The 16,904-nt window shown below is 46.7% G+C and overlaps 1 protein-coding gene across 3 annotated transcripts in view; it reads right to left on the reverse strand.

The window, feature by feature from the left end:
• The window catches only part of kcnip4a (potassium voltage-gated channel interacting protein 4a), a gene marked incomplete at both ends in the record, with an annotated part of 256,584 nt that overhangs the window by 166,998 nt on the left and 72,682 nt on the right, over positions 1-16,904 (reverse strand). The window contains one exon of one of the 3 annotated variants that reach the window (XM_083639760.1): positions 112-196. The exons of the other annotated variants lie outside the window; for them this stretch is intronic. Within the exon in view, the coding sequence (XP_083495886.1) occupies positions 112-196 (85 nt within the window). Of the gene's footprint in view, positions 1-111; positions 197-16,904 lie in introns of those variants that run through there. 3 annotated transcript variants of the gene reach the window in all.

Genomic DNA, 16,904 nt, shown 5'->3' on the forward strand with positions numbered 1-16,904 from the left:
AAAAGAAAATCAATAAATCCTTCTGCTTATGAGAAGAAGAGTGAACGGAACCAAACGCTTTAGCCGAGAGGAGAAACGCGGGTCTTAAAAGTGCACCACCAGGAGCCTTACCTGTATCGAGTCTGCCGGTGACGAGTCGGAACATGTACTGTGCAAACTTGAAAATCTCCCGCTTGCACCTTTTCCTGCAACTCATGTTGGCTCTGGAGGCTGGAAGGGTCAGTGCAAAAGGAGGGACTCTTCTCTCGGCTTCAGGGTAAAATCCACAGAACCTCTTTTACTTTGAAAGTCCCACAAAAAGGGGGCGGCAATCCTCTCCCTCCACTCTCCTGGCTCTGGCAGCAGCGTGCCACTTGTGTCTGTGTGTGGCGGGAGTGTCGATCATGGGTGAGTGGAGAGTGCGCGATGGGGGGCTCGTCTTGGGGGTGCGGGTGTGTATATCAGGGCTCCTCTGCCATGCGGCTCCGGGATAGAGTGGGACGCGGTGTGCTCTTTTGTCAGGTCATTAATTTTTGCTTACCGCTGGTTTACCTCCTGCTCTCTGTGGGGGGTTTCTCTCTTCTTCAAACTCTATTTCTCACACTTTCTCTGCTCCCCCCCCCCCCTCTGGACACACTCTCTCCTCCCCCTCTTCTGTCTTTCCTACCTGTTTTACTAGTCACTACTATGTCAGCTTCATAATACAGTGGTTATCCAATGTCTCTCTCTCTCTCTCTCCCTCACACACACCCACCCATACAAACACACACACACGCTCCCTCACTTGATCTCGTAGTGCGCCTGCTGCTCGCTCTACTCAGCACCATCTGTGGATGTTTTACCCTGGCTGACGGTTGCCATGGAGGCGTGGCCTGATTGGCCCAGGGGGGGAGGAGAGAGAGAGAGAGAGGGAGGAGAGAGAGAGCACACGCAGGAGGAGGAGGAGGAGAGAAACAAACAGAGATGAGGAGAGAAGGAGTAGAAGGAGAAATTAAGGGGAAAGTGTCGATCCCAATGAATCAGCAATGACAGCCGATTATGGGGCCCGCCACATGATGCGTCATGGAGCGCTAAAATACTGAGTGACTGGGTGACAGTGATGGAGAGTGGTAATGCTATGACACTGGCTCCCGAGATAGAGGGGGGTGAGGACGTGAGAGAGAGAGAGAGAGAGAGAGAGATAGAGGGGGGTGAGGACGTGAGAGAGATCAAATGGCAAAAGTCGATAGAAGCAATAAGAGTGCTGCAGCAATGAAACCTGGAAATGCCGTTTCTTTTAAATGGGTTCTGGGTTAGATGCCTGAAATAAGGTCTGTGGTTAAAGTTTATGTTTATGATGAAAGTTTATGATGCTTACATTTTTGTGTTCAGTAAGATCATCTTCACAAAGTGAACACCACTTTTAGGATTTCTGAAGCGTTTTCTGGCAATCGCGATTTCTGACGATCGCATTTACACGCTTCAGAAATCCTACAAGTGGTGTTCATTTGTTAAGATGATCTTGCTGTATACACAAAGGCCTCAGTTTCATAAACTTTTGTTAACCACAGACCCTATTTCAGGCATCTAACCAAAAACCTGTTCAAAAAACCCCATTGACTTCCAAACGAGGGAACCCAGCGCAGAAATACGCCATCCCTGCGGCGGCCATATTGGGTGAGAGAAAGGAGTTTAAAAAAAAGAGTTTTGTTGAGATCTCCTGAAACAAAATGTCAAGGTCAGTGTTAATGACGACTGACCGGCTATGCCCCAAGCATCTGCAATGACATCAGCACCAGCCAAGTGCATCCTCTTCTTCGCTAATTAGCCCATACTGTACCTCAACTGCACTCATCGATCAATGCCAAGGCCCCGCCCCCCCCCCCCCCCTTCTGAAAAGACCGTCAGCATGACTCAAACCTCATCAGCCATCCATTCTCTTTTTGCTGGTTTTATTGCAACAGATTCCCTCGAGCAAATAGTGACGCCAGACAAAAGGACGGGGACGTTTCGCTCACGATATGCGCTCTGCTGTGAAATACGATTGGCTGAGGTCTTCTCTGAAATGAGGTTAACGTACCATAGGGCAGTTGACAGCGAAGGCAGGTCTATTTCTGTGAATGCTACCCCGCGCGGGCACCTCTTCCCACAAGTCAAATATCCTCTGAAGACTGTTGTCGGTGCGTGACGCAAGTATATACACTTTCTGTACAGGACTGAAGTGCCAGGGGGATTGTTCCAGAGGCAAGAAAGAAAGAAAAAAAAGAACTCTTCAAGGACTTTAAAAGGTCTTCTCGGATGCAACTATCTTACTGGGTCACGGCGGCGGCGAGAAGTAGTGTGGCATCTCAATTAGGTGAATAATTGACGAGCTACCTGTGGAGTGTAGCAGCACCCTTATCACATGGTTTGCTTGTCCTTTTCATAGGTCTTGGCAGGGGTTGTGACAGAAAAATGAAACCTGGACAGTCACTTTCAAAATAGGTCGTTTGTCGGCGTCCGGGGAGTGTGCCTCCGGCTTGGTCGGGCGTCCAGTACATGCACGGTTGGCTGTGTCTGCGGGTGGGAAGCTGGATTGAGGGTATGTGTCCTGGTTGCTGCAATAGCGCCTCCTCTGTTTGGTCGGGGCGGGAGGGAACCGGTGGGAATAGCGTGATCCTCCCACGTGCTACGTCCTGCCGGTGAAGCGCCTCGCTGTCAGGTGAAAAGAAGCGGCTGACGACTGCACGTGTCGGAGGAAGCATGGTGCTAGTCTACGGCTCTCCCCCGATCGGCAGAGGGTGGAGCAGCGACCGGGGCAGCAGGGGGGAAATTGGCCAAGTACAATTAGGGAGAAAATGGGAGGGATCAGAAAAAAATAGGTTGTTTTTTTCAGATTTGTTTTCTTTTGAAGATAGTTTTGCAGAGGTTCTTTGGAACAGTAGTCCCAGGAAAATCTGTTTTTATTAGACTTTTTGATCAATTAGATGCTTACTGTATGGAGAGAAAGGTCTACACACTAGAAAGTAAGAAACAAGGTTCTACTAGAACCAGAAAGAGACCGATACCCCATGGGGATAAACATGCAGTCCCAATGGAGGGCTATTTCAGTCTACGCAGGGAAAGTAGTCTGTAAGTGTGCATTTGTGTGTCAGTCTGTGGACTTGTATTTTGGCCCATATTTTGCATCCCCCACGGGAAGACTTAATTTCAACATCTGTGCAACACTGTCACCTCTCACTTAGCCCACAGTTTCCATTTCCCTCCATGTTCCTGATCAACAAACTAGGCTCCTGAAAGTCTGTGTAATTTCCATCAGGCAGCGTGATTGGGAGCAGCCACGCTGGGACGTTTCCAGGTCACACGATGCAACGCGTACCTGAGGACACGCGGTGGAAATGAGATATGCGTTCAATGACGCTGGGCACCTCAATATCAGCGAGGTGAACTCGCTGCTCGCATGAGTCACTGGCAAAGGAGCACTGCCCACTACATTTCAGGTATACAGTACACACGCTGCTGCTGGCATGTGCTGCATTTAAATTACCCCCACCACCACCACCCACCCATCAGTGACCCAGCTCAGCCCCCCCCCTCCATCAGTGACCCAGCCCACCCCCCCTTCCTAGTCAGTGACCCAGCCCACGAACAAGTGAATTCACAGATCACTCTAACGGCTCCGCCCCCCCCCTGCACATTACAAAGTGCGACGTGTGCGACAAATCGTCACATTCCAAGTCCATATAGAGTCAGGACAAAAGTCAACGTGAGTCATGTGTAACGTCATGAGGAAAACAGATATGAAGGCTGGGGGTCATTTCAAGCACAACTGTTGAAATTAGTGTGTGTGTGTGTGTGTGTGTGTGTGTGTGTGTGTGTGTGTGTGTGTGTGTGTGTGTGTGTGTGTGTGCGTGTGCGTGTGCGTGTGCGTGTGTGTATAGGATGTGTGTGGTGGGAGTTAACAAAATGTATTCCATTGAACCTTAATTTTCAAAAGGTTTATAGTGGAACTTTATGCTTATTATGTGTATTTGTGCCATGCAGTATGGGTGTTTAGCCTGTCCCTGACGAAACAAATGTCTAGACAAATACTAGCCATTGGATATTGGCAATTAATTATTCAGCGCCTGAATCGACAAATCTCAAAAATAGCATTTCCAAAGTAATTGCCCTCCAGCAAATGACTGCCCTCGTCCAGGAATGGCTGTCTGAGAAACAATATTATGAATATTGATTTTTTTTTTCAGAGTTGCTTAGGATCATTCCAACTGGCCTTGTTAAAGTCTATAACCAAATCATAAGGCCAATCAGCATCCTAAACACATCAAAGGTCAGAGTCTTACTCATTTTCTTTCCTTCAGCACGGCCAGATGTGGCTACTGACTCTGAGAATGGATACACATCAAAGCTATGTGGAAGTTCTTGCGCCCTAGATGATTTGGCTAGTCTCCCCCTTCCTAAGTACCCTTGAGCCTAGCAGAGGAGTTTACTTGAAGAAGTGTGGCCTGATTTCAATTCTGTGCCTGCTGAGAGGAAGCCAGAATCCCAAGTTGTGGCCCCCTGTTGCTCTCCAGTAATATGAACAAGGTGGCCGCGGCCCCTTTGACTGGCCAGGAGCTCTGTGGAGGGAATAGTTCTGCACAGTGAGGTGCCACTGTGGCAGGCATTACGCAGTATGTAGGGTACACTCTCCAATCAGAGACGATAGCTTTGTGCTAGTTTTCATAACGAAGCAAGCACCAACCTTGAGTTCTGAAGAATTGGGCCAATGCGCAAGTATGAAAGACTGCAGTTCCTCAATGTTTAAGTTAAGTTAAGTTAAGTTATCCTTTATTTATCCCCAAGGGGAAATTCATCCTCTGCATTTGACCCATCCTCTACTAGGAACTTTCCTAGAACTAGGAGCAGTGGGCAGCCGCAGTGCAGCGCCCGGGGACCAACTCCCGTTCAATTGCCAGTGCCTTGGTCAGGGCCACTGACAGGAGTATTAACCCTAACATACATGTCTTTTGATGGTGGGAGGAAACCGGAGCAACCGGGGAAACCCACACGAACACAGGGAGAACATGCAAACTCCACACAGAAAGGACCTGGGTCGGACCGGGGTTCGAACCCGGAACTTTCTTGCTGTGAGGCAACAGTGCTAACCGCTGAGCCACCGTGCCGTTTTGTGTGGTGACATTTTATATGAGTCGCCCGTTTATACAGGCTATGGCTGCAAAAATAAGTCTATACTGTATAATTCAATGGGAAAATGACCATACTTCTCACTTGATTTATTAGCTCAGGAAACACTTTACTTTCTTAATGAGTTTATGGTCCCCATCGCTTCAATTTCAAGTCTTCTTTGTAGTATGGTGTTCATTTTGTCAATTATGGTTCTGTTTTTAGAGTAAAATAGAAGATAAAGCAGAATATATTTTAACGTGTATTGGCAGGTCGCCTGTCCATTGATCGTGCAGCTCGCCGATCATGGACCAATAGCAAGCGACGCTGGGCTCTTCTCATCCAAATATGGTCACTTCTGGCTCCAAGAAAACCAAGATGGCGACGGTCACAATGAGAAAGACGAGGATTCAAATCGGGAGTCCAGAAAGCAACTGGTGATGTCACGGTGGCGACGTCCAAATTCTTCTATGGTTATTAACACGTTCACTGCCAATGACGTATTACTCCGTCAAAAAAAATCCAACGGTTCACTGCCAATGACGTATTAATACGTCAAAAAAATCTTTTTTTTTTTTTTGATGGTGGGACGTGGATCAACGCTCCCCACGTCTCCTATAAAAATATTGGAGTCAGCGAACGTGTACAACCCATTCCACGGACCCACTAAGTGGCGACAGTGCTCTCCACATTAGGAAAAGCAGAGCCAAAACTGTAGGGTAACGCGCGAGGAAACCATTCTCTACTGTAAAATGGATTGGCGAAAACGCTTTCACTTTCGCGCATTATCGCGCTGGGAGCTGGCGGTGGGGGATTCCAAAAATAGACTGGGTGGAAAACACAGTTTGAAACACGCAGCATAAAGCCTAGAATCGCACAAAGCTTCATCAAAGCTCTCAAACCCAAGAAACAAGTGAGCCCTATCCACACTCGCTGCCAGGGAGGGAGGCTGCTCAAACTCGCAGCAGCAGCAGCAGCAGAACACTCGCTTGTGACAAACGCAGGCTGAAAGCCACCAGACACGCCCACGGAGGGAGGAGTTTGAAGGAGAGGGCGTTCAGAACTATATTGTTTAGATGTCTGATCTCTCACTGATGCCAAAAATAAATGGTTAAAGTGACTGTTCTGCCTGTTTGATTGAATTTCACAAAACTGCGATTATCTCAGCTTTCACTCTCAGACGCTGAAACCATGCTGTACTCAACGGCTAATATCTACATAACTACTAACTCTACAAACTAACTCTTTTAGACAGAGAAAGCACACATTCTATTGGTAGTACTTTTGTGAACTTTGTGTTCACAAACTCCAAGCAGAAAATAATCCTCGGCTCTTGTAAAATGAGCCAGAATCCTCAAAAAAACCCTCTGGCAGAACCTACCTACAGTAAAAAAAAAAAAAGGCTGGCAGTGAATGTGTTAACACATTCAGTGCCACAGCGCTTCAGTAAAATTGTCTGGAGCCTGTGCCAGATTCACTTCCATTCAGTTGAAAACAGCTATAGAATTATGGAATAATATGAATTATGATTTTAGGACGTCCACAGACGTCCTTGGCACTCCTCGTTACTTTTTTTTAGGACGTCCACAGACGTCCTTGGCACTGAATGTGTTAAGGTGGTTATGTTTTTTTTTTTTTCTTTTCTGCTTATTTGCTTAATATTGCATTTACCGTACTACGGTTTATTTTTATTTTATTTATGCTATGTGTGTTCTGTGAGCGAGCTACTGTAACTTGTCCCAATTTCCCCCCGGGGATCATTAAAGTCTTTCTGATTCTGATTCTGAAGCCACACTAAGACCAGTGGAATTAAGTCAACTGTAGCCCACAAGTGCCCAATCTCTATGTGTGCATCTTGTGAGTGAAAAATGATTGATTGATTGCTTATTGATTGGTTGTTGATCATTATTGTATCTGTTCCATATTTTAGTCATTTTCCCATTACAATGAATCTATACCAACCATCAACTGCCTGGGAGGTGGGATCTAATGAGATGTAATAGCAATTCAAATACAGTGATAAAGAATACAGATAAAACATATGAAACCGCCATAAGAGTTTGCGCTTAAAAATGAATGAGTTACGATCGAAAATGAATCAACAAAAATTGATCTTATAATTGAAATTATTTATTAGGAATAACCCCTTGAGATGAACCATCTCGTTTTTCAAAGGTTTTCAATCTTGTACATTTTGGCTCACCAGCAAAGCTTCAAATAATCAACTAAGGAGTCCTGTATGCATATCATTCCCCATCAGAAACATAACAGCATTTACTCAATTGTCCGTGAGAAACTTCTCCAATGCAATTTCCCAAAGTCCCACAGAAACCTTTGTTTCACTGCAGGCTTTGATTGGAACATGAACCTTTCCGTGTTGAGCCTTGTGGCGACATGAAATAGCCTCCGCTCAAGCTGACAGATATATTGATCCATGTAGAAAAAGATGAGTGCTGGCGCCGGGGGGATGAGATGGTCACCATTACCACCAACAGCTGAAAGCAGCTTGGTCGGCTAGAGAACTACAGTACAGAGAGCAGCTCGCCATGAAAAATGGGAGAACGACTTACTACTAGGATATTATTCGGTGTGGGATGAATACAAAATCTGCTACTGTAGCAAACAGGCAGCAATCACACATGCTATACTGACACTGGCTCTGCTTTGATGCAGAGTACAGCTACTGTACTTGCCACAATAGGAAACGCAGCACCATAAAGCATCTTAATAGCCTGGAGCAACACCCTTCCTCAAGTGTCAGTAGTGAGATCCAGTGTCTGAAGATGCAGAGTACTGTTAGGCTTTTAGTTGTTTTCAAGCTAATCAACCCATTAAGGGATCATTTTCACTGTGCGGATGGAGGTGTCGTGATCCGCAGCGGAAATGGCTCCCATCTGAAGAGACACAAAATGGCACTGACAATTTAGTTTCATTAGAGTGCATCCGTACTTAGCCAGTAGAGACGCTGACAATGCAACAGTCACTTTGCTAGAGAACTACTGTACCAAGAGAGAGAGAGAGAGAGAGAGAGAAAGAAAGAAGAAAGAGAGAAAGAAAGAAAGAAAGAGTCAAAGGACAACACTTTGAAACTTTAAACATTTAAACATGCTCAACATAGGGGTGGGACGATACATCGATCATGATGATGTAACGATGTATATCGATTCGATATACATACGTCATCGATATTGTAATGATTTGCGTATCGATCGAAAGTGAAAACCTCGATATCTATCGCCAGAGCATCGTACGCCTTTCCAAGGTGATGAAGCATAGCTGTGCATGGCTTATGTTCATAATGGAAAGGTAAACAAGGGCTCTTTAGGTTAACTGATCAAAATAATTTGCAATTTCGTGATGAAATTTGTGATTCCTACACCTAGCTTAACATAGTGTTAACACACCCCACAGCCGACACCATGAAATATTCCGGGAAAATTGCACACCAACTCTTTAACCTTGGCTTGTCTCCGTGTTCACAATCACTTCCATTGCCAGGTGCTTCCTTTACGCCACATTAGAAAATTAATGTTACACTTCCACTTCTGCCAAATGCCTGGGCTAGTGTATTCCAGTGGAAAAACAAATTAGCATCCATTTGTAGCAAAAACCCACCGCTGTGATCGCAAAAATTTAAACAGCATGAAAATGTGCTTCTAAGACGACTTCTATGGCCGCCGGCTATGTTCATTCATTCCAAAGTTTGGTAGTTATCTCTCCAGCAGCATCATCACTGGGTATCAGAATGACGCATTCAATTTCAAATGGTAGCGTGAAGTCTGGGCTCTGTGCCCAGAAATTCTCACCAAGTCCACTTTCATCAGCCTCAGAAATAGGGTGGTGGTAACACGATGCTGCATCACCGCCAAACACTCTCACAGCCGAGGCAGAGGCAGCGATAGACCACAACAAGGCATCTTGGAAAACACACAGTAGGCTTTACTAAAGCCAGTAAGCAACGATCTCTCCAGCTAAATCCAGTGCCACCGCCGAGGCATAAAAAAAAAAACGGGATCAAATGCAAATCGATAAAATGAAATAAAAAGTAATTCAGCATCTGACCTTAAGTAACCACACACACACACACACAAAAATCCTCCTTACCTGCAAAACAAGTCAAGTCTACAGTTTCTCATTAAAACAAGTTTGGCTCCTCTCAGAGTGAACCCAATAAAGCCAGGGCAAGAATGCAGAGCAGGGTTCTATTCCTCCATGTCAAACTTTATACGCCAGCTGAAGCAGTGTTGTTTGGGCTGTTATGATTGTATTGGTCCCACGTCTACAGTACAATGAGTCTCCCAGCTGAACCTGTAAAACCTCAATTAAATCTGCAAAGTGCAAATGTAGTTGTTAAAAGCCTAATAGATTCACTGCCAGCAAAAAAAGAAGAAGTGGGGGAAGGGGGGGGGGGGAGTTATTCTGAAGTAAATGGTTTGAGACACTGTAGTGGGCCTGGATTGTGCAGCCAAAAAGGGAGCGGAAACTGGAGACGCAGGAGAAACGCCAGTAATCCATCAAGCCAAATGACTGCTATAGCAACCTTTAAGGAAAGATAAAGCAAAGTGATGGTGTCGTTAGGGGAGAGGTTGATCGATTTTGGTAAGAGTATGGTGGGAGAAAAGGACAAACAGAGCGGGTCAGTCTGAGGGGACCTCTGGCAAGATGGTCTGGTGATGATAAACAGCCCTATAAAACAGGGGGATTGATGTTGTTTCTGCTCTTCCCTCGGCAGATCCGGTTGGCCGTTGAAATTAGCCTTGAGCCCGAAGCCTCGCGTCGAAGCAAAGTAGGGTTAATGATCACATCTGAGCCTGTTCAGCTTTCCAGCCGATGTGTTACTCAATGAGTAGCGACAACCAATCAGTGGACGGCGATGGTTAATCGCTCCTCCTTGACCAATAGACCAACCGAGGTGAAAGACATCTAAGCGCTTTCCCTGTCAAGAATATCACGATATTCATCAAAGACACGTATGTTAGGGTTAATACTCCTAACATCCTAAGAAGATCTCTAGGCCTTGTGGACCCCAGGAAGGATAGCTGCTGCAATGCTGTAGCTAATGGTGATCCTAATAAACTTAAAACTCACGAAGTAGGGCATAAAGATTTTGTCAGGTAAGATTCTTCAGATACAAAACAATAATCATTTTTAAGAGGAAGTGTTTGAAGGGTCAATAAGCGTGGTACTGTAAAGATGCACAGAGCTGTTACTATTATTCTCTTACGCTTCTTAAGTGTACGGCTGCCACATTAAATATTGATCCAAAGTGCAAAAGGAGCCTTTAAATGTAAATCATTCAAAAAATAATGGAGCTGGAGTGCTTGCAGGGAAACACCAGCGCTTAGGCCATTCCATCAATTTATTCATAAATGCAGGAAATTAACACTGAACAACTGACCCTGTTTTATTATGTATGTAATGACGCACAAATGTGGTCTTTTACATGTACATAGTATAGTATATAAAGCCATGCTTACATGTGTAAGTGCATAACTCCTTTTTGGACCAAATTCTTCTCTCAAATGCCATTTTGAAACAAGTTACAGGTGCAACAGATTCCACTGAAGGGCTGAAACAGATGGTCTACTATATGTTTATTTCATTTTAGTTTTATTTCTGATTTCCCCCCAGTTTCTCCCCAATTGTACTTGGCAAATTTCCCCCTGCCACCCGGTCGCTGCTCCACCCTCTGCCGATCTGAGGAGAGCCGTAGACTAGCACCATGCTTCCTCCAACACATGCACAGTTGCCCGCCGCTTCTTTTCACCCGATAGCGGGGAGCTTCACCGGAAGGATGTAGCACGTGGGAGAATCACGCTATTCCCATCAGTTCCCTTCCGCCCGAACAGGCGCCCCCGACCGGCCAGAGGAGGCTCTAGTGCAACGACCAGGAAACATAACCCTCAATCCGGCTTCCCATCCGCAGACACAGCCAATCAAGATTCAAGATTCAAGATTCAAGATTCAAGATTTTTATTGTCACTCCATGGTACAAGTACCACGTGTGAAATTCTTGTGCAGTGGACTCCGTTTACGACATAGTACAAATAGGCAACAAGCAATAAGTAATAGGCAATAAGAAATAGGCATCAATAAGCAATAAGACAGCAATAAGGCAATAAGAAATAGGCATCTTATAAGCAATAAGACAAGTCGGTGGCTTATACGACAGTGGCATATTCATTGCACATAGGTGCACATGTCATGTGCATACGTTAGACGTGTTCAGGCATTCCAAATTCGACGTTTTATACATACATGTGCAAATAGCATGTACCTTATTAAACATACACTTAAATTTACAATTAAACATTAGGCACCTTATTAAACATACACTTAAATTTACAATTAAACGTTAGGCATCCGTAATAGTAGCAGCTGCAGTACGGTACTGCGGTACGACTACTGCACTATTTGTGCATATTTAGGAGTCTCGTGGCCTGCGGGAAGAAACTGTTCCTCAAGCGATTTGTGCGTGTTTTTGGAACCCTGTATCTCCTCCCTGAGGGTAGCAGGGAGAACAGGCTGTTGTGGGGATGGTTTGTGTCTTTGATGATCTTCAGGGACCTCCTGAGGCACCGCTGGTTATACAGTTCGTGCAGTTCTGGCAACTCGTCTCCTGTTACGTGCTGGGCCGCGCGCCTCACCCTCCGTAGCGCCCTGCGGTCCATGGTGGTACAGTTCCCGTACCAGGCGGTGAAGCAGCCAGTCAGCAGGCTTTCAATGGTGCCTCTGTAGAAGTCCCTGAGGATATCTTTCCTTAGCCCAAACTTCTTCAGGCGCCTGAGTCCGTGTATTCGCTGTTGGGCCTTTTTGACAACAGTGGCGGTGTGGCCGGCCCAGGTCAGGTCCTGGTGGATGTTGACTCCCAGGTACTTGAAGCTGTCCACCCTTTCCACCACTGTGCCGTTGATGGTGATTGGGGGGTGTGTGCCCCCCCCTCTCCTGTAGTCCACAATGATCTCCTTGGTCTTGGAGACGTTCAGAGAGAGGTGGTTGTCCTGGCACCATTGTTCCAGGACCCTCACCTCCTCTCTGTAGGCCGTCTCGTCGCCCCCCGAGATCAGCCCCACGACTGCTGTGTCGTCTGCAAACTTCACGATGGTGTTTGAAGTTTGAGTCGCCACGCAGTCGTGGGTGTAGAGGTCGTACCAGAAGGGGCTGGAGACGCACCCCTGGGGTGCTCCTATGCTGATGGTCAGCGGGGAGGAGGTGAGGTTGCCCACCCTCACCACCTGGCGGCGGTCTGTCAGGAAGTCCAGGATCCAGTCGCACATCGCTGTGTTTAGTCCCAGGTCCCTGAGTTTGCTTACCAGCCTGGAGGGTACTATGGTGTTGAATGCTGAGCTGTAGTCCACGAACAGCATTCTCACATAGGTGTCCTTCCCCTCCAGGTGGGACAGGGCGGTGTGGAGCACGTGTGCCACTGCATCCGCTGTGCTCCTGTTGGGGCGGTATGCAAACTGCAGCGGGTCGTGGTCCGGGGGGAGTGTGGGACGGATCTTTGATATGACCAGCTTTTCAAGGCACTTGCTGGAGTCAAAACTGGACACTAACAACCCCAGACACCTGTGGAGAGGGCTCCATGCTGCCACAGACTTCAAAGAGGTGAAACGACAGAACCCCAGCACGTCACCCACCCTACCGGACGAACTCAACGCGTTCTACGCTAGGTTCGACCCCTCTGCCAGAGCACCTCCCCTCCTCCCCCCCCCCCTCTCCCACCCCTCTCCCCCTCTCCTCCCCCCCATCACCCCCCCCTCCCTCCTCCCCCCCACCACCCCTCCTCCTCCCCTCCCCACCCACACAATGCACAATCGTGCCTGGATGGACGCCCGACCAAGCCGGAGGTAACACGGGGGGCGCAAACCGGCAACCCTCGTGTTGGTAGGCAGGGAATCTACCGCTACACTAGCCGGACACCCAAGTATAATATGGGTATAGTCCAGACTTTCTAACCCTGAGGTAAAAAAAAAAAAAGCCAATGAAATATCTATAACAAGATGATGAAAAGAGGCCATCAACTAGCCGTGTGGGTAAAGGTAATTGATGAGAACTGAGAACCATTTTGAAGTGAAGTAAAAGCGATTCAGGGCTTTTGTGACACGCATGGTAGTAGTTGTGTTAAGGCAAGGTTTCAGAATCAGAATCAGAATCAGAAAGACTTTAATGATCCCCGGGGGGAAAAAAATCAGATTTTCATTTTCAATTTAATCAGATAAGAGTCAGGTCGATATCTTAAGACAGTACTGAATTGCTTATGACATCAGCGTGCTAATGTTACTAGCACAACTGTTCCCCTTAGGGCTGTGCAGAAAGCCATATGGGATCCCTCCTCACATTAAGATCATGTGTTTTTTCTCTCCGTTTTGAATGCAGTCTGGACTTTACAAATCATTTAAATACGTTTGCATCCTGCTACTTTTCACATGTGTAAGAAATGTTAGCATACAGCGATGTAGTCATAGCTGGTTGTATATACCCTTTTCACGGGGGCCATTTTGTGTCGAAAAGGCAGGGTAAACGCATGTACAAGCAAAACACTAATGAGGGTTTCCAACTTCCATGATTGGAATTTGGAAACCCTCATTCCTGTTTTGCTGGCACATGTTTATTCTGCCTTTTTGACACAAAATAGCCCCGTGAAAAGGGTCTATTGTGCGACAGTATCATTCCCGCACCAAGATGCCCACTGCAGTCAGGTGTCATTAGCATGCATTGGCCTCAGAATTAGGCAGAGTTTGTTTTGAAAAGGTCATTAAAAAATTTACTGATATAATCCACTCCATTATAAACTTGCTGATGAGAAACTTAAGAGTAAAAGAGCACGGTGAAAGACGCTATCGGACTTTCCTCCTGGTGGTAACGGAGCATATCTCTGTCATTATGCCTCGAACGTCCACGTTGATGCTTTATCTACTCCCCGAGGCTATTTGGGGAGATGAAGGCTTCAGAACGAGACTCTGATAAGGGTGATTCTCTTTGTATGTCCACTCACATGAGCCAAAAGGGGCCTGTAATGGATGACTCTTATCTTCGGAGAAACTCTAGCCCCGCAAAGGTTTCTGCCTTCGAGCGAGGGCAAAGAGGATGTGCTTGGCCTGGCTCCACTTCAAAGATAAATGCGTCACTTCTTCCCTCTGGCCTTTTTAATCCTGCGCTCCGAGTTGGTGAAATTCACTTCAACTCTTCTGTGAGGCGCACGACTGTACGTCTTCTGAGGTGCACGACTGTACGTCTTCTGAGGGGCACGACTGTACGTCTTCTGAGGGGCACGACTGTACGTCTTCTGAGGGGCACGACTGTACGTCTTCTGAGGGGCACGACTGTACGTCTTCTGAGGGGCACGACTGTACGTCTTCTGAGGGGCACGACTGTACGTCTTCTGAGGCGCACGACTGTACGTCTTCTGAGGCGCACGACTGTACTTCTTCTGAGGGACACGACTGTACGTCTTCTGAGGGGCACGACTGTACGTCTTCTGAGGCGCACGACTGTACGTCTTCTGAGGGGCACGACTGTACGTCTTCTGAGGCGCACGACTGTACGTCTTCTGAGGCGCACGACTGTACGTCTTCTGAGGGACACGACTGTACGTCTTCTGAGGGACACGACTGTACGTCTTCTGAGGCGCACGACTGTACGTCTTCTGAGGCGCACGACTGTACGTCTTCTGAGGGGCACGACTGTACGTCTTCTGAGGCGCACGACTGTACGTCTTCTGAGGCGCACGACTGTACGTCTTCTGAGGCGCACGACTGTACGTCTTCTGCGAGAGACACTACTGTACATCTTCCGTTAATGCCTCCTGATGAAGGCTCTCGCTGTGAATCACCGGTGCGTCTCCCAACACTGTCATCTAGGCAGATCTTCACCTCTGGCTCTGAACCAGACACAGTTATGTGTACATCTATTTAGCCCACCAATTACTCGGGAGGGTCATTAACGGCTAATTAAAATGCAAATGATCAATGTGTGAATTTTGGAATGTCAAGGTGATTCTTCAAAGTGCATTCAGCGTAGTTAGTTTATTCATTTGGAGGTAATCTAATTACCGAGGTTGTAAGGGAGTGAAAATATGACCACCATTAAAATCAGTTTATTATTAGTATAGTGGGCAACATTTAACAGCTGAATGCTCTAACACAGTGAAACACTTACAACAGCCTGAACAAGATCCAGACAGCAAAGAACATAGCACAGCTCCACTGTTTTCAACTTTGACAAACTACTGTAAGCACCAGTGCAACAGTTCTCCTCTATGAGATCTATATATCAAAGTGAAGTTGGGGCCACAGTCCAGGTTAATCACTGGAAACCCAAACTGTTAGCCTCCAAAATTATACACACATATGGACAAATAGGGGTCAGAATCAGAAAGGCATGAGGTCATACAGGATGCAAGCCATTATGAGCAGAGCAGTAAGAAAGCAGAATAGAGCAGATCACAGTCTAGCTCTTTTAGTCGGATTTATCGGCCGGACATCAGTATTGGCCGATATTCACCTTGTTGCCTTCGGCAAATAAGATGACATCCACCGATGGCAGTGGCAGATGTTTATCTGTTGTGAGTAGGTGGTTTTATAGCAAGCTAAAAATAATCTTTGTCATGAAGGTCTCGCACATAACGGACGGACAGACAGACAGACACACAAAGTCACTTACCGCTTAATAAGGTTATGAAGTCTGTTGCAAAACAACAACACACAAATCTAGGCTCTGTGTGTGTGTGGGGGGCTCTCCATCCTCTCAGTTTCCCCCCTCATTAACTATGCACTGTTCTGAGTGGGTGGGGATGCCATGATAATGAGGTGCTGCTCTGATCGGCTGCCTGGGTAAGGGGGGAGGGTGCAGAGTGCAGACGCGGGAAAAACTCCAAAATCAACATGGCAGCTCCTTGTAGAAGAAAATTCTGTGGCAGAACATGTAAAACCAAACTCCAAATATGCAAATTGCAAACAACAACAACACATCGGTATGGGCCAAATCGTTATTTTAAACATCGCTATCGGCCCATCAGAATGTCACAATCGGCGCATCCATAGGATTCAATTGTTCTCAATTCTCTTCTAGTATATGAACTTGAGTGATTTCTTTTCATCAGGGGATTCGAATCTACTGAAGCCGACTGAGCAAATGTGCAGACTGAAGGTTCAGCAGGGAAAGGACAAAAAGAGAGACGGAAATAGAGAAGGGGGTTGGAGAAGACTCAAGAGGGCAGAGAGATGGAGAGAATGACGGGAAGGACAGGGGAACGAAAGAGGAGGAGAGGAGAGGAGAGGAGAGAAGAGAGGAATGGGGATACGTCTGGGTAATGAAGACCTCAGGGCCCGGGGCCAGTAATGATGTCATCACTCTGCTTGATTGAGGGAAGGGTCACGATTCAGTTTCGGTGAGAGCAAAAACAATAATGATCTGGAAGGTGTCAGTCCCTCCCCATTTACCCATTCTCTGGCCTGCCTCGTCTTTAAAAATGACGCCCCACTCGAGATGCAGATATCATGAATCTCAATCACTTTTCCTGCAGGTGGTTGTATGCAGGGGGGGGGGGGGGGGTAGAGGGAGTGGGGGTGGTTGGGTGGTCAGAATAATACGTCACGAACGAAATGGCGTTTCAATTATGGGTTGATATAGTGCTGCTTCTATCATGCTGCTTCTATCATGAATGGAGATGTGCGATTAAGGACACAGGGCATGTTAATAACTAGGTGGCTACATGTCCTCTAATTGGATAAACAAAATTGAGAAATCCATCACCTGCTCGCTCAAACTGACACTGATAACGAGCGAGCAAGCGTACC

The sequence above is a fragment of the Poromitra crassiceps genome, assembly GCF_964638095.1.
Source record: "Poromitra crassiceps genome assembly, chromosome: 7".
Lineage (NCBI taxonomy): Eukaryota > Metazoa > Chordata > Actinopteri > Beryciformes > Melamphaidae > Poromitra > Poromitra crassiceps.